General features: G+C 46.2%; 2 protein-coding genes across 2 annotated transcripts in view; both read left to right on the top strand.

Moving 5' to 3' along the window:
* LOC311318943 (FRAS1-related extracellular matrix protein 2-like) overlaps window positions 1-3,634 on the top strand; it is a gene marked incomplete at its 3' end in the record, with an annotated part of 71,869 nt that extends 68,235 nt beyond the window's left edge. Inside the window, exons 18-23 of the mRNA XM_084450378.1 lie at window positions 7-134; window positions 414-548; window positions 1,024-1,150; window positions 1,907-2,094; window positions 2,639-2,785; window positions 3,095-3,634. Coding sequence (XP_084306504.1) covers window positions 7-134; window positions 414-548; window positions 1,024-1,150; window positions 1,907-2,094; window positions 2,639-2,785; window positions 3,095-3,634 — 1,265 coding nt within the window. The remainder of the gene's footprint in view (window positions 1-6; window positions 135-413; window positions 549-1,023; window positions 1,151-1,906; window positions 2,095-2,638; window positions 2,786-3,094) is intronic.
* Window positions 3,635-7,327: 3,693 nt separating this feature from the next.
* trim47 (tripartite motif containing 47) lies at window positions 7,328-15,731 on the top strand. Its single transcript, XM_084449475.1, has 8 exons — window positions 7,328-7,520; window positions 9,217-9,434; window positions 9,533-9,578; window positions 10,109-10,204; window positions 11,536-11,760; window positions 11,950-11,972; window positions 12,156-12,274; window positions 13,643-15,731. Exons 1-8 carry the CDS (start codon window positions 7,338-7,340, stop codon window positions 14,170-14,172), a joined length of 1,440 nt encoding a protein of 479 aa, XP_084305601.1. The 5' UTR covers window positions 7,328-7,337; the 3' UTR covers window positions 14,173-15,731.
* Window positions 15,732-17,895: the final 2,164 nt, after the last annotated feature.

Below are 17,895 nucleotides of genomic sequence, written 5' to 3'. Positions count from 1 at the left end.
ACGCAGCCCCCTCCCTGTCGTCCATGGTGATGAGCGCGGACCACCCGGGTCTAACCTTTAACCTCAGCCTGGTGAGGAGTGAGCCCACCTACAACCAGCCGGTGCAGCAGTGGACCTTCACCTCCGACTTCGCCGTGAGTCTGACCTCTCCTCCTCTGTACAGAGAGATAGACCAGGGGATATTAATTAAAAAAGCACAATACAATGTTATACTTTTTCGGAGATGAACGACATTTAGTTGAATGGGGCTGAATTCCATGTGATTGATCTAACATAAGTAGAGTCCAAAGACCTGCTTGAAAAACCTGCAGAATTAGTTGCTGGGTGACTAATTGATTAATGATTAATTAATCAATTAGTGATTAATTCCTAATTCCCTCGTCTCCTCTGTCCACTCCCCCCCGTCTGCTTAGGTGAGAGACTACTCGGGGACGTACACGGTCAAGCTGATCCCCTGCACCACGGCCCAGAACATGGAGTACGCCCTCCCTCCGGTCTGTAACCCCCGAGAGCCCGTCACCTTTGACCTGGACATACGCTTCCAACAGGTAAGGACCCTCAGCACACATACAGTATCCTTAATGACCATGTCCCGGACCCGTTCTGATCCCTCCCTCTCTCTCTCCCTCCCTCCTTCTCTCCCTCCGTCACTCCCTCTCTCCCTCCCTCCCTCCTTCCCTCCATCTCTCCCTCCCTCTCTTCCTCACTCCTTCTCTCCCTCCCTCTCTCCCTCCCTCCTTCCCTCCATCTCTCCCTCCCTCCCTCCCTCCCTCCCTCTCTCCCTCTCTCCCTCCCTCCTTCCCTCCCTCCCTCCCTCTCTCCCTCCCTCCTTCTCTCCCTCCCCCCTCCCTCTCTCCCTCCCTCCCTCCCTCCCTCCTTCCCTCCCTCTCTCCCTCCCTCCCTCCCTCCCTCCCTCCCTCTCTCCCTCCCTCCTTCTCTCCCTCCCTCCCTCCCTCCCTCTCTCCCTCCCTCCCTCCCTCTCTCCCTCCCTCCTTCCCTCCCTCTCTCCCTCCCTCTCTCCAGGTGAGTGACCCTGTGGCGGTGGAGTTCAGCCTGAACACTCAGATGTACCTGCTGTCTAAGCAGAGCCTGTGGCTGTCTGACGGTTCCATGGGCTTCGGCCAGGAGAGCGACGTGGCCTTCTCTGAGGGTAGGCTCCGCCCACACCCGCCACTCCTCAACCAAATAGCTTCGCCACTTGCTCCAGCACGCATGCGCACAGCGCGCAAGCGTTGCTCCAGCACGCTGTGCGCATGCGTGCTGGAGCAAGTGAGGAAGCTATTTTGTGTCTAAAGACGTTTCTAAAGATCATATTACAGAGGCATGTGAAAAACCACAACAGGTCTACGCTCTATGTAAGCACAACTAGTGATTCATAAAGACAGATTGATGAAAACAACCGTTTCGTGGCAGAAAATAGATTTTTTAGAAGCTGCATTCTCGTTGCCCCCACCACCGCCATTACATGGATATACTGGCTCGCGCTGGATTTTAAATTTCTTCTACATGCCTCCAAATTACACCAAAGTGATCTCGATGAGTCAAATGTCTTATAATATGTCGTAAATAAGGTCCAGGTTGTCAAAAACGAGCATTGTCCTTTAACAATATACGCTCAGTGAGATGCTCAGTAACGATCAGTCAGTAAACTACGATTGTGTTGACTCTGTGTGTAACCACTGGTTAGGGCTAGTGGATAGTATGTGTTTTTTGATAGTGCATTTATTCAGAAGACCATCATAAAGTCTTTCATTACCTATTACTCTTTATTACAATTCAATTTCAATTCATTTTGCTACATTTTGTTTCTTTTTCTGAACGCATAACTCAAACATCTTCTCTACTGCCTCTGGATAAGATAATGTATTTTTAGATCATTAATGTTTTTTTCCCCACTCCTCCCCAGGCGATCCGATCTACGGTCGCGTGATGGTGGACCCTGTGCAGAACCTGGGGGACTCATTCTTCTGCAACATTGAGAAGGTGTACCTATGTACCGGCGCGGATGGATACGTGCCGAAGTACAACCCGACCAAGTTTGAGTTTGGCTGCCTGGCGGACTCTCCCTCTCTGCTCTACAGGTTCAAGATCATCGTAAGTCCTACATCTCCCAGAATCCCCCTGTACAGAGCCTGCAGAGAAGGTAGCATGTGCGGCAGGTACTGTGGCGACCCCAGGGAAAGTGGTGACCAATAAAGCTCTTAAAATGGCAGCGGCACACACAGAGATTGTGAGAGAGCTGCAACAGGCAGTTGAGAGGCTCTTTAATCAAAAACTATTGAGAAGAATTACAAATCAAAATCAACCAATCTGCATGAGGCCCCTGGCAGCTCATGGCGCCATCTCTCTCCCTCAGAGCTCTTCTGGAAGGAAGTTTAAACAGTCCACTGGCTGATTGCTCATTCAGCCCAGGGATGCGTTTACTGAGCCCCTGACCCCCAGCCTTGAGGGGTCACGGGAACTGTAGTTCCTGGGCTCTATGGCATCCATTTTGTGGAGCGGCCAGCCTCAGGCGTCCATTTTGTGGAGCAAAGGCCGTGGGTTTGCCACAGTAGCCTACCCTCAGTTCAGGTAAGCGTCAGCAGAAGCCCTCGGTCTAACCATCTCTAACCATCTCGTCTCTGACCGGCGTCTCCAGGACAAGTCCCAGCCAGAGACGCAGGCGCGGGTGTTCGGCGACATCGGGTTCAACGCCCTGCTGGCGGTGGACGACCCCTCGGCCCTGACTCTGGTCAGACAGCCGGGCTCCGACGGCTTCAGGCTGGACTCCACCGCCATGTTCCAGGTACGCACCATGTTCATGGGTGAAGAGCAGAGAAAAACGTCATCGGTGGACACTTCTGTCACTGTGTGTGTGTGTGTGTGTGTGTGTGTGTGTGTGTGTGTGTGTGTGTGTGTGGGTGTGCCTCATCACCGTGTGCTGTGAAAAACCCACCGTATGACGAATAAAAGTTATCGTTTCGTCATCATGTTCAACCATAGTGTGGCTGTATCAACTATATTATACGGTAGTATATGACTGTAAGATATGACAATGTGCTAACAATGAAAGTACAGTATGACTGACTGAGCCGTGCCCTCATTGGTTTCTCAGGTGGCGGCCGGGAGGGAGTGGTTCATGCACACCATCTACACCGTGCGCTCCAAGGACAACGCCAACAGGGGCATCGGGAAGAGAAGCCTGGAGTACCACTCCCTGGCCTCCGCCGGCAAGCACCTCGCAGAGGGCAAAGGTCACAGGCCCCGGAGGTCGACCGGCGGAGACGTCCCCGAGGTGGCGGAGGACATCGGAGCAGACAACAACCGCGGCACCAACATCATGCACGTCTCCCTGGACCGTACCAAGCGGCGGGCAGCGGGGGGGAGCGAGCTGTTCGCCGACCGGCTGGAGCCACGGCAGCTGAACGCGGGGGGGGAGGGGGAGGAGGGGCTGGTGACTGTGGTGGGAGCGCTGGTGGGGATGCTGCTGACCTTCCTCATCATCATCATCCTCGTGCTGGTGGTGCGGTCCAGGCAGAGGGCGGGGAAGGAGGCCAGGAAGGAGGGGAAGGTGGAGGCGGTGAGGGCGTCGACCAGCACCGAGCCCATGTTGGTGGCTAGGATGGCAGACTGCAGTGATAGCTCCGAGGTCTGATGGATGGATGGATGGATGGACGGATGGATGGATGGACTAATAGAAATATCTAGTCAGAGGGACTGCTAGTATTGGGTCTTTTGTAAAGTTTTTTTTGCATTATGTTTTTCTACACTGGTATTACCATGAAACACCAAAAGTTATGGCGGCTCCATTGCTCGTAAACGTAACCTGTAACCTATAGAGTGTTGGAATATGTTGTTTGCTTTGTTTGTATCATCCCAATCTGTTGAAACTATGTAAATGACAACAAAAAAACTCAACATGCAACGTTCCAAATGTGCTGCAATCAATTCTCCCACCATACTTATGACCTGTTTGTTTTCATTTGGTTTAACAAGTGCCTGAACCCATTCTGTATAGACCTGAGGGGGCCAAAGACTAGTCTAGTGTAGGGTCTACTAATACAGACTGGTCTAGTATAGACAGTCTAGAATAAGGTCTAATAATACAGACCAAACCTTTTGGCATTTAAAGCAGAAAATAAACTCCGTCCAAAATGTTGAGTGGAATATCACAGATGATCTCCAGGGTTCACACATGTATCTTGCTGGGAGATTCTGCAGGCTACCGTAGCATTATCCACAGGCAGAGGAGTGAGGTCTGTCTGTGAGCTGGCCACTATTATACTAGTGCAGTGCCCGTTGCAACAAGTTCACACTCCACATGGCGCTGTGGACTCCTGAGCAATACACCTGCTCCATTTCAACTTCAGCCAGTGGCCGGTTCGCGAGAAAATGGAAATACAGATTAGGGGTGTAACGATACACTAATCTCACGATACGATACACGATATTGGGTTGACGATAACAATACGATACGATACACTAAGGGCAGGTGTGAAGCGTTGCAGTAGCGCTGCTGTTCACACCAATAGTGCATTTCTCCACATTTCTACTCCACTACACTTTGTGAATTTAGAGCTTAACTGTTGTAATATCCTGGAGAGGCCTAGAGACAAAAGACGTGTTTGTTACCAGCGTTGTGTAGCCAGCGTTCACTGATATACAATAAACATATCACCATATTGTTTTCACCTTGACGATACGTATTGTGACGTTTCTGTATCGCGATATATTGTGGCACGATATATTGTTACACCCATAATACAGATATACAGAGACTCCTTCCATTATAGTCTGATAACACGTCAGCTAACGTTAGCTGGTTAGCTAAATGCTTCTTCCTAGTGGCCGTTGAACACATGCCTGTTCAGAACTGGGTCCTAGTGTGCTTTGGACACGTGCCAGTCCCGTTCTGAAAAGATTACTTGCAACTTTCTTGAGAACCGCTCATCCATTCTTGGGTTGACTCAGTTAACTTCCTAGGTCCTGCAAAACACCTGCCAAATGTCAAAAGCATACAGTGCCCGGCTTATCATGGCACCGACAGACAGACAGACAGACAGACAGACAGACAGACAGACAGACAGACAGACAGACAGACAGACAGACAGGGATTCCTGCCTTTATAGTTGAATAGATAATTAAATTATAGTTAGATCATCACTTTCCGCCAGTTTCACTACTTCAGGGGTCTCCAACATAACGATGGAGCTAAGACATTATGAGAATGATGCTGGCGGGTGATACACACTGACAGTGGCACACTGAAAGACTGGAGTTTGATACTCTTGCTATTATAGCAGTATAATTCATTCCCAGAGGTTATGTTAAGTTATACTGTATCCAGAGGGAGATAAAGTTTTCTTAAGATATGAGTGTATTGATTTTTGTTTTTACTGTTGCATAATGATTTGTTAATTTGACAGTTGATTCAAAATGTTTCAGCACAGTATTTGTGTACATCTGCTGTATCGGAAGTGTTTACACAGCGTCGTACGAACCACTGCTAACCTGAGATCTGTGTCCACGTACTTTGGTTATGTCACTGCCTGCCTTCTGTTCGATAGGCTTTTTTTTTCAGACACTGGATATGGAGTAACTGTGAACGTGACAGTTAGATACATTAAGTGGATAAACACTCATCTCAGGAGCCATATTTACATCTGCTTTTTAAATGTATGAATTCATCCTTGGATTCATGGACTCTTCTGTATCTTTGCACAGTGTGTTATATAGATCACTGCATTATTAGAACATGCTATGTATAGATTCACCTTTCACCTAGTATCACTGTTACACCTGTACAACTACTATCACTGTCACACAGTTGAAGCTGTTTGCTGTACAGTAGGTCCACTTGTAGTGCTGTGAACATGACAATTTATCCACATGTCATTATGTTGTCACTGTTTTGCTTCACAATGTTGATTGTTACAGTACATGGTATTTATCTTTTTTTTTATATAATTTGTATGATTGATTGGTGTGATTGTATGGGGATTTGAGCAAGATAAAGGCAAAGTGGAAATTGTGCAAACAATTATGTCAGAAAACCAAACTGTTTTATTGTTGACCCATTCTTCTCACTGTTATGGTATTGACTAATTCATATTGATTTGATGAACAGACAAGTCCTCATTCCAGGCTAATTCTGAAATCATTCAGCAGAACATACTTCTTAATATATTGCTTTCAAATTGTGTGGTCATCAAAAAAAATGTTTCAAAAAAAATAAAACAGATTCACAAAAAATTGTGAATCTGAATTCCTGCTAAAAAAAAAAAAAAATTCAAGGCTATGTGTCATGGTTAAGGCCTTAGAAAACAAACATTAGAATTCCATTACATCCAGTCTCCTTCTAAGACCAATCTGTTTCTCTGACTCACAACTGAACCAAAATGCATTTTTTGATAGAGCACAATATCCCATCACATCACATGTCCATTCAAGCTATGCAATGTAGCCAACAATAGGCCTGCAAGGAATTAGAAGTGACTATTTCTGGTGAATTGTAGGCTATGCCCGTTTCAGCACTTCACAGTTTAAACTTTTTATGAATGGGTTTGTACATGTATTTATGAATAAATATGTGCTGGGGAATTGTGTGTCACCTATCCTCTCTGAATCCCATAATGAAAAAAATTCTAAATGTTTTGTCATCAAATTAACCTTAAGCACACCACAGTAAAAGTAGGCCTATGTAACACAGTGAAACATGGAGTAGCTGGTGAAACTCACTACTCAATGGAGCGCTGACAGTCCCTCCAAGAGGGACGTCCCTATCGGCGCAACTGTCAGCACGTCCGCCTCACAAGCGGGAGACCAGGGGCTGAGTTTCCCAGAGGCATCGTAGCGTTACGTTCACCGTAGCGCTACGATGAACGCCGTAGTTTACGACCGATGAACGTACGATCCCTCTGGGAAACTCAGCCAGGATTCGAATCCCAATCTAGGCATTGCTGAAATGTATGGGTTACACACACCAAACATCAGCAACATTAGAAAAGACATTACACGTAAAACCTGATGAAATATGATTGGTTGATGACCACATTGTGCAACACCGCTGCGTGATTTTGATAGGCTCTGTGCATCAGCTCCACTACTTCCTGAAAGTCACTTGGCATCTTTATTTCCTGTCCTATATGATTGGATTAAGTGATTAATCAGGTGTGAGGCAGACCCAGCGCACACCTGATTAATCACTTAATCCAATCATATAGGACAGGAAATAAAGAAGCCAAGTGACTTTCAGGAAGTAGTGGAGCTTGTGCAAAGAGCCTATTGGTCCAGATAAACAAGCTTCCTCTCCCTACTTCCTGCTTCTCTTCCTCGGGGTCCCGGAAGTGTTGGTGAACATGGCCTCTGCTCTTCCCACTGGAGAGTTGCAGAAAGAGCTGATCTGTGCAATCTGCCTGGACTACTTCCACGACCCGGTCATACTGAAATGTGGACACAACTTCTGCCGCTTTTGTATCCTGATGCACTGGGAGGAGAATGGCGGGCTGGACGTGGGGTACCAGTGCCCTGAGTGCAGAATGGTCTGTATCAGGACAAGCTAACTATGCTAATGGCTGCTGTTAGCACTGTTAGCACTGTGTTGCACTGTGTTGCACTGTGTTGCACTGTGTTGCACTGTGTTGCACTGTGTTGCACTGTTAGCACTGGTAGCACTGTTAGCACTGTTAGCACTGTGTTGCACTGTGTTGCACTGTGTTGCACTGTTAGCACTGTGTTGCTGTTAGCACTGTTAGCACTGTTAGCACTGTGCTGCTGTTAGCACTGTTAGCACTGTGCTGCTGTTAGCACTGTTAGCACTGTGTTGCACTGTTAGCACTGTTAGCACTGTGCTGCTGTTAGCACTGTTAGCACTGTTAGCACTGTGTTGCTGTTAGCACTGTTAGCACTGTTAGCACTGTGCTGCTGTTAGCACTGTTAGCACTGTGCTGCTGTTAGCACTGTTAGCACTGTGTTGCACTGTTAGCACTGTTAGCACTGTGCTGCTGTTAGCACTGTTAGCACTGTTAGCACTGTTAGCACTGCTAGCACTGCTAGCACTGTTTGCACTGTTTGCACTGTTTGCACTGTTTGCACTGTTTGCACTGTTAGCACTGTTAGCACTGTTAGCCCTGTGTTGCTGTTAGCACTGTTAGCACTGTTAGCACTGTGCTGCTGTTAGCACTGTTAGCACTGTGCTGCTGTTAGCACTGTTAGCACTGTGCTGCTGTTAGCACTGTTAGCACTGTGTTGCACTGTGTTGCACTGTTAGCACTGTTAGCACTGTGCTGCTGTTAGCACTGTTAGCACTGTTAGCACTGTTAGCACTGCTAGCACTGCTAGCACTGTTAGCACTGTTAGCACTGTTAGCACTGTTAGCACTGTTGCAGCTAGCTGGCCTCATTAACTAACCCGTGTCGCTATACTGGACTTGGCATTTTCTTTTGTCATCACAAAAGGTAGTTAGCTAGTTATAGTTATATATATGTGAGCTAGCTAACGTGATAGCAATGTGTAGCTAGTTATAGCTAGCTAGGATAGCTTTTGATTGCTAGGGATTAGCACTATCTTCTGAAACATGGCTAGCTAGTTAGCTAGACTGCTATAATAGCTTAGGAGTTTAGCAGTTAGTTTGTGGTGTATTTAATTTGTATGCTTTATAGTTGAGTATAGTATTTAGTAGTTTAGTATAGTATTTAGTAGTATAGTATAGTAGCATTCAGGAGAGAGAAATGTCCTTTCTGGTTCTCTTTAATCAAAACATGACAGTGAGTCTTCTTGCAAGACTAAGCTCACACAGAATTCAGTCCCTTAAAGAGGTCGCATATGTTTATATAAGCATATATATCTTATATATATATGGCTTTCATTCAGCTTACATTCAACTCAATGCATAGTTTGGAAGGGGGAGAAAGAGAGAGAGAGAGAGACATAAAGGGAAGTACAGAATGTTCTAGAGAGTACAGCATGTTTTTGTTAAGACAATAAGCTAGTAAATGCATAAATGGGCTATTAATACACAAATTGGTTATGTTAGCTGTCCACCACATCATCTTATACCCCACCTCCGCCACCAACACTCATTCCTACAAGTTGGCTCGCTGTTGGCATGAAAAGCTGTGGTTGTCTTGTAGGAAGGAAGCGTTGGGGTGTTTTGATGTGTGTTGCTACTAGTACTAGTGACAACCAATTGTGATGGTATGCTAATGTTTTTGCTAACTTTTATCCACATACATGCAGGTATTCTACAAGATTAGCTTGACCAAGAACTACTTGGTGAAGAACCTGGTAGACAAACTGAATGACCTGGAATGCTTGAAGCCCTGTCAACCTGCACCGTCCAAGCCGGCGGTTAAGCTAGATGGCAGATGTGACCGTCACGGGGAAGAGCTCAAACTGTACTGCCACACGGACCGCGAACCCATCTGCGTGGTGTGTAGGGAGTCAAGGGCACACAAGTAAGCGTCGGTGTCTGTCCTGTCCTGTCCTTGGTTAAGAGCCGGAGAGTGTTGGCTCAGTAACTGATACGAGCTCACCGTTCTCCTGTGGTTTTCAGACACCACGATGTAGCACCAGTCCCAGAAGTCCTGGAAGACATGAAGGTGAGGTCGGCGTTGTCGTGTTCAAAGCCTGCAACTGTGAAACTGTGCGTAGCTTCTCGCAAATTCAAATAAATTGAACATTCCTGTGTTTTCATAACATTTTGTACTTTCTAAGGGTTGAATTCAGAATTCACACACTTCATATACCAAATGCTAACAATTTTGGCCTGCCCTGCGTGCTTGCCAAATTATAACGAATTTAACGTTCTGATGTCACACATCCCCCAAGCAGTCACTGTCATTGGTAGGCCTGAGTGTTCTGTTCCTATTGCTGGGACCTGAAACACTCCATCTACGGGGGGTTTAGACACAGACGATGCTACGAACTAGAGAATTATGCAGAGCACTTCTGTCTCTGTTTTTGCTGTCTTTTATCTGTCAATAATGTCATTATGTATGGGTATTGACGGTGGTGTGTGTGTGTGTGTGTGTGTGTGTGTGTGTGTGTGTGTGTGTGTGTGTGTGTGTGTGTGTGTGTGTGTGTGTGTGTGTGTGTGTGTGTGTGTGTGTGTGTGTGTGTGTGTTTTCAGACGGAGCTGAGACAGAGGCTGATTCAGCTTCAATCCCAGAAGGGTGTGTGTTCCAGGGCGAAGGCTGCGGACGAACAGACGAAGAGCGAGACCAAGGTCTGCTTCTGTCTCTAGAGGGTCTGCCTCTGTCTCTAGAGGGTCTGTTTCTGTCTCTAGAGGGTCTGTTTCTGTCTCTAGAGGGTCTGCTTCTGTCTCTAGAGGGTCTGTTTCTGTCTAGAGGGTCTGCTTCTGTCTCTAGAGGGTCTGTTTCTGTCTAGAGGGTCTGTTTCTGTCTAGAGGGTCTGTTTCTGTCTCTAGAGGGTCTGCTTCTGTCTCTAGAGGGTCTGTTTCTGTCTAGAGGGTCTGCTTCTGTCTCTAGAGGGTCTGTTTCTGTCTAGAGGGTCTGTTTCTGTCTAGAGGGTCTGTTTCTGTCTCTAGAGGGTCTGCTTCTGTCTCTAGAGGGTCTGCCTCTGTCTCTAGAGGGTCTGTTTCTGTCTAGAGGGTCTGCTTCTGTCTCTAGAGGGTCTGCCTCTGTCTCTAGAGGGTCTGTTTCTGTCTAGAGGGTCTGTTTCTGTCTCTAGAGGGTCTGTTTCTGTCTCTAGAGGGTCTGCTTCTGTCTCTAGATGGTCTGTTTCTGTCTAGAGGGCCTGCTTCTGTCTCTAGAGGGTCTGTTTCTGTCTAGAGGGTCTGCTTCTGTCTCTAGAGGGTCTGTTTATGTCTCTAGAGGGTCTGTTTCTGTCTAGAGGGTCTGCTTCTGTCTCTAGAGGGTCTGTTTCTGTCTCTAGAGGGTCTGTTTCTGTCTAGAGGGTCTGCTTCTGTCTCTAGAGGGTCTGCTTCTGTCTCTAGAGGGTCTGTTTCTGTCTAGAGGGTCTGTTTCTGTCTCTAGAGGGTCTGCTTCTGTCTCTAGAGGGTCTGTTTCAGTCTCTAAAGGGTCTGTTTCTGTCTCTAGAGGGTCTGTTTCTGTCTCTAGAGGGTCTGCTTCTGTCTAGAGGGTCTGTTTCTGTCTAGAGGGTCTGCTTCTGTCTCTAGAGGGTCTGCTTCTGTCTCTAGAGGGTCTGATGAGCGTGTTTTGTGGCTGAGCGTGTTTTGTGAAATCATCCGTTTCATCTACATGTTTGTTTTGTGCTCGTCATTGAAAATATTGAAGGGCTTTGCGCTGTATCCTATATATATATATATATATATATAAAGCTTATGACTGAAAACACCCATTGCCCAAGTACACAGAACCATTTCGCTGGCAACATAGTGTAGTCCTTGTAGGCCTATTAGTATTAATGTTGTTGGTAAGTAGCCGTGTAATGTAAAAATTGTGTGATAACGTGTGACAGACAAACAAAAGTGAATGAACTGAGCAAATATTGAAATACTGAAAGGAAGAGCTCTTATTTGTGTGTGTGTGTGTGCGTGTGCATGCGTGTGCGTGCGTGTGTGTGTGTGCGTTCTAGGACAGCAAGCAGCGGCTGAAGGAGAGGATTGAGAAGGACGTGGGAGCGCTGGTCCAGTTCCTGCTGGACGAGCGTGACTCCCTGCTGGACAGCCTAGAGGCCGAGCAGGCCGCCGCCACGGCCGTCATCGACGACAACCTGAAGAAGGTGGAGACCGAGGAGGCGGCCGTGGACAAGGCCATTGCCGAGATACAGAACCGCCTCAGCGGAAAATCCAGCTTCGAGGTCAGCCTGGCGCCAGATACGCTCACACACACACACACACACACACACTTCAATAATGTATTTATGTCCACATAGAAATACAAAGGACATAAACATCAACAATGCCGTCAGACGTTCACATGTTCAGAGTCAGTCACATAACACACCCACATTGTCCATGTACTCACAGTTCTGTTTATCTCCCCATAGAGCATCAACCACACAATCAACAAGTAAGTTATCCAAGATTTTCATTTTTATAGATTATACACTTATTGTCAAATGCTGAATGAACTGATAGTGAGTTTTGCCCCCTCCTCTCTCTCTTTCTCTCTCTCTCTCTCTCTCTCTCTCTCTCTCTCTCTCTCTCTCTCTCTCTCTCTCTCTCTCTCTCTCTCTCTCTCTCTCTCTCTCAGTCCATTCCAGATCAACTCTCTGCTCACCTGCTGCGCTCCTCTGACTGCAGACTGGGTAGAGTGTTCCAGCCCCTTCCAGCTCATCATGTGGAAGAAGATGATGTATGTTCTGCACACCAGTGAGTTCACCGTGACATGCACGCACGCACACACACACATACACGCACGCACACACACACACGCACACACACGCACGCACACACGCACGCACACACACACACGTGCGCACGCACGCACACACACACACACACACACACATGCACACTCACACACACACACACACACACATACATGCACACACATGCACACTCACACACACGCACGCACGCACACACACACATACCTGCACACACACACACACACACACACACTGTGTCGTGCCAGTTTTTCTAACTTGGGAGATGGAGGAAGGCTACAGGCCTCTGTAGAACTTGAACACAATGTGAACACTACATTTATAAAAGTGAATGTTTCTCATGTTACTCTTCAACCGAATTAATTCGGATAACATTTTATCCATTGTAGGCAGCTTGGACGCTGGAGGCGGGGTTCTGTTCGGAGCAGTATTTCTATTGGCTGGTGGCTCGAACAGTATTTTATGTAAAAAATCTGCCAAAACGTATATAGATTCATAAATCTGGCCCTGTCACGGTCTGTCTGGGACCCCTGCGGATACCCGTGCCAAATATGATGATGTCAGGCTAACGGTGTCTGAGGAAAGAGCGGATAAAGGGACAAACTGGCAGACCTAGAGCAGACAGACAGGCCTAGAGCAGACAGACAGGCAGACAGAGAGAGTAGCTTATTATGTAGGATGGATTAATTCTTTGTCCGTCCTGTAATTGGTTTAATTGGTTCAAATTGGTTAATTGGTTGTCTTATCAAACTGTAATGAATCTGTAACTGATGGATAATCATTGGATGGCTTCTGTAGAGAATGGGCTGGAAATACATGCAGACATGCATATAAACACAACCGACTAGTAAGGCCACGTCCCAATCAATCAATCAATCAATCAAAGCTTTATTTATATAGCGCATTTCATACCCAGAGGCAACACAATGCGCTTTACAGAGAACAAGGGAGGTGGGCAGACATCCCACTCTCTACATATTCCAGAGGGAAGCAAAAAAAACAGTAATCACCCGGGGGCCAGAAAAGTGAGCTGTAAAAATTCTTCCCTGACCCCTCTCAACAAGGCGATCGAGCAAGCTCCTGGAGTATGTTTGTCTACCGGCTAAGAACATTTATAGAGCAATAAATAACATTAAATTACATTTTCAAAGTAAGAGAGGCTAATAACATCATAGGAGAGACATGGCAAACATTGGTGTGTGTCTGTGTGTGCATAAATGTGCCTGGGCCCAGATAGAGGCAGGGGTTGGGGTAGGGTGGGGGGTAGGAAAAGGATACAAGACTACATCCCACCTTTAGACGGCTGATCTCTCCTCCTGACCTCTCTCTCCTTCCTCTCCCTCCCGTCTAGTGCCCCAGAACCTGACCCTCGACCCCGACACGGCCCACCCCAACCTGTTCATCACCGACTTCGACACCAAGGTGGAGGAGGGCCGCATGCGGTACCAGGAGCCGGACCTCCCCCAGCGCTTCACGCGCTTCTGCGGGGTCCTGGCCACCGCCCAGTACACCAGCGGGCAGCACTACTGGGAGGTGGACGTGAAGGACAAGGGGGTGTGGTACCTGGGCGTGACCACGGAGTACAGCAGCAGGAAGGGTTTCGTCAACCTCAGCCCCTCCTCCGGCTACTGGAGCCTGACCCTGCAGGACCGCCTGTACGCCAACGAGGAGGACGGCAAGATCCTAGTGGCCGACTACTGGAACTCGCCGCGTGTGGGCGTGTACCTCGACTACGACCGCGGCCGCGTGTCCTTCTACAACGCGGTCACCATGAAGAGGCTGTATGTGTTTTACGCCTACTTCGACGAGCCTGTGTCTCCCTTCTTCAGCCCGGGGAAGAACGATCCAGGAAGCAGACTCCAGATCTGTCACTATTACTGAGAGGGGCTGGACTACAGAGCGCTAGAGTCCTGAGTGATGAGGTCGCCTTGCAGATGCTGGTGCTGCTGGCTGTTTGTTGGTGCACTGGTCCCTGTTCCTGTTTGTCGTAATGAACCCACCAGATGTTCCAGCTACCGTCAAGAGAGATGAAATGTCGTTGTTTTTTGGCTGGGGGGTGATTATAGATTCTTTGGGCAGTTATGTGGGCGGCAGACTGGTTGTCCCAAAGAGAAATTCAGGATTCTAGAATATTTTAACACAGACTACTAATCCCCCTCTGAACTTCAGGTTAACGTGTGCTGGGAGTTACGAAGCCAAATCTCCTCTGATCTCCCCACAGCTCTCTTCAACGACCCCCCCTCCTCCCCCTGTGTGGTGGGCTTGAACCCCCCCAGGCGACACCTTCTCCCTCCACAGGGGAGCGTCTGGACCGGGCCATCAGAGCTCACATTTCTGAAGTGTCAGCGATCGCTCCCACCTAGCCGGGCTTGGACTCCCAGTGTAGCAGTACAGTACTCCCAGTGTATCAGTACAGTTGTGCTGGGGAGCTCCTGGAAACACTTCCTGTTTACATTCCGGGAGTGAGGAGGTGTGGAACAGCCCGTCGCTGTCTGGAGCTGGGAAACGCACACCTCCGGGTCATCGGTGACTATCCAAACGTGTGTATGCGAGAGAACAACTTTTATAGCCATTGTGATATGACACCAATCTTGTTTGTACAGTACATAAACTGTACAACCATTAATATAACCCCTTTGGGTCACATTTTTGTTTTAACCTTTTTTAAATAAGTCCATTTTGGGGAATTATACCTGTGAGTTGTTGCCTTAATATTGTATGCTAAATTACGTGTCACAAAAGGAAATTGAAGTGCTGGCACTGGCGTAGTGATGATGTTGTTATTGTTTGTATTCTAACACATGTTGAGAGACCGGATCTGCTTGTGAGCATCTGCTTTAATTCAGCCACAGCTCTGATCAACTGACGCTGAACCACACTGATCACTCACCTGCAGAAGTTAACAATGAGTTGATCTATCCAGTTTGTTTATTGATCTGCTGTGTGTTGGACATGCCTTTAGAGAAGCTTTTTTTTCCTATTTGAAAAGGACACATTTCTCAGATTGCCCATTGATTGGCCCATGTTTTCATCGTGTTCTTGAGCGCACGGTCCATCGGTTAACAGTGCCATAGTGTTAAAACAGGTTAAAGGTCAATGTTGTCCAACCTTTATCCATGACCTGTTTATTTTCTGAACTGTGTTGGAGGCAGCCTTCTCCATACAGAGCCCACTGACTGACTTATCATCACTGAACCTGAAACCGGTTTTCCACTGGAAGGTAATTAGTTTTACACATACACTGCACATTCTTTTATGAGATATATATTATTTTCTAAACTTCCTGAATAGCAGTGTTATGTTACTTTTGCTTTTTTGGGGGGGGGATTTTTTAAGCATTAAATTTCTGAATTGCTCTAGGAGTACATTGAAGGGAAGAACCCCGTTTTGTTTTAATGTGCTGGATTTTATTTTTTTTAATTCAAATGCAATATGTAGCCTACCCTCCTTTGTATAATTGTAGGCATTTGGAAAATAAAACGTGACTCAACAAATTTGTTTCCTGTTTCACTCTGTGGTCAATGATGAGGCTTCCCTCTGGAAAATGTAGGGGTAGGATCTGGTAGGATCTATGTCCACCCCCCATTGCTGTCGGTAAAGCGCTGTGTATGAAACCGTGACGGGACCGGATTTGAGGAGGAGAGCATTGCATGAATATCATCACAGGCACAGAGAAGATCCAGCAGCCCCTGCATCAGTCCTGTCCTGTGTGACTCGTCCAAAACGCAGCCCTCTGAGGAAATGTTGCAGTACAGCTCATAGATGATCTTCAAAGTCTCCTATTGGTCTTCTACTAGTCCTGGTCCAGGACTTCAAAGTCTCCTATTGGTCTTCGACTAGTCCTGGTCCAGGTCGTTATACTGTAGTACAAGCAATTCTGATCAGAGATCTGCCACCCAGGGGTCTCTAGTCCATTCCTAGGCCAAGCAGTGAACAATTTAATTATGTCCACCTGAAAAAAAAAAAAGGTATGTATGGCGTTTTTTTTTTCAGACCAAATTTAATTTTTGTCTACAATCTTCATGAACCTTCACAGGTATGTAGTACAAGCAATTCTGATCAGAGATCTGCCACCCAGGGGTCTATAGTCCATTCCTAGGCCGAGCAGTGACAAATTTAATTATTTCCACCTGAAAAAAAACATAAGGGGTATGTATGGCGTTTATTTTTTCAGACCAAATTTATTTTTATCTACAATCTTCATGAACTTTCACAGGTATGTAGTACAAGCAATTCTGATCAGAGATCTGCCACCCAGGGGTCTCTAGTCCATTACTAGGCCGAGCAGTGACAAATTTAATTATTTCCACCTGAAAGAAAACATAAGGGGTATGTATGGCGTTTATTTTTTCAGACCAAATTTATTTTTATCTACAATCTTCATGAACTTTCACAGGTATGTAGTACAAGCAATTCTGATCAGAGATCTGCCACCCAGGGGTCTCTAGTCCATTACTAGGCCGAGCAGTGACAAATTTAATTATTTCCACCTGAAAGAAAACATAAGGGGTATGTATGGCGTTTTCTTTTTCAGATCAAATTTATTTTTATCTACAATCTTCATGAACATTCACAGGTATATAGGCCAATCAATTCTGATCATAGATCTGCCTCCCAGGGGTCTCTAGTCCATTCCTAGGCCGAGCAGTGAACAATTTTATTATTTCCACCTGAAAAAAAAACATAAGGGGTATGTATGGCGTTTATTTTTTCAGACCAAATTTATTTTTATCTACAATCTTCATGAACTTTCACAGGTATGTAGTACAAGCAATTCTGATCAGAGATCTGCCACCCAGGGGTCTCTAGTCCATTACTAGGCCGAGCAGTGACAAATTTAATTATTTCCACCTGAAAAAAAACATAAGGGGTATGTATGGCGTTTTCTTTTTCAGACCAAATTTATTTTTATCTACAATCTTCATGAACATTCACATGTATGTAGTACAAGCAATTCTGATCATAGATCTGCCACCCAGGGGTCTATAGTCCATTCCTGGGCCAAGCAGTGAACAATTTTATTATTTCCACCTGAAAAAAAACATAAGGGGTATGTATGGCGTTTTTTCTTTCAGACCAAATTTATTTTTTGTCTACAATCTTCATGAACATTCACAGGTATGTAGTACAAGCAAATCTGATCATAGATCTGCCACCCAGGGGTCTATAGTCCATTCCTAGGCTGAGCAGTGAACAATTTTATTATTTCCACCTGAAAAAAAACAAGGGGTATGTATGGCGTTTTTTTTTCAGACCAAATTTATTTTTATCTACAATCTTCATGAACCTTCACAGGTATGTAGTACAATAAATTCTGATCAGAGATCTGCCACCCAGGGGTCTCTAGTCCATTCCTAGGCCGAGCAGTGACAAATTTAATTATTTCCACCAGAAAAAAAACATAAGGGGTATGTATGGCGTTTTCTTTTTCAGACCAAATTTATTTTTATCTACAATCTTCATGAACATTCACAGGTATGTACTACAAGCAATTCTGATTATAGATCTGCCACCCAGGGGTCTCTAGTCCATTCCTAGGCCGAGCAGTGAACAATTTTATTATTTCCACCTGAAAAAAAACATAAGGGGTATGTATGTATGGCG

Source organism: Borostomias antarcticus (genome assembly GCF_949987555.1).
Source record: "Borostomias antarcticus genome assembly, chromosome: 15".
NCBI lineage: Eukaryota > Metazoa > Chordata > Actinopteri > Stomiiformes > Stomiidae > Borostomias > Borostomias antarcticus.
This window is presented reverse-complemented; position numbering and strand designations above follow the sequence as displayed.

Bases quoted from the DNA above. Each gene is read 5' to 3' on its own strand.
- trim47 (XM_084449475.1), top strand. From the start codon at position 7,338: ATGGCCTCTGCTCTTCCCACTGGAGAGTTGCAGAAAGAGCTGATCTGT. The intron at 7,521-9,216 runs GTCTGTATCAGG...ACATACATGCAG, and splicing joins AGTGCCCTGAGTGCAGAATG to GTATTCTACAAGATTAGCTT. The intron at 9,579-10,108 runs GTGAGGTCGGCG...GTGTGTTTTCAG, and splicing joins AAGTCCTGGAAGACATGAAG to ACGGAGCTGAGACAGAGGCT.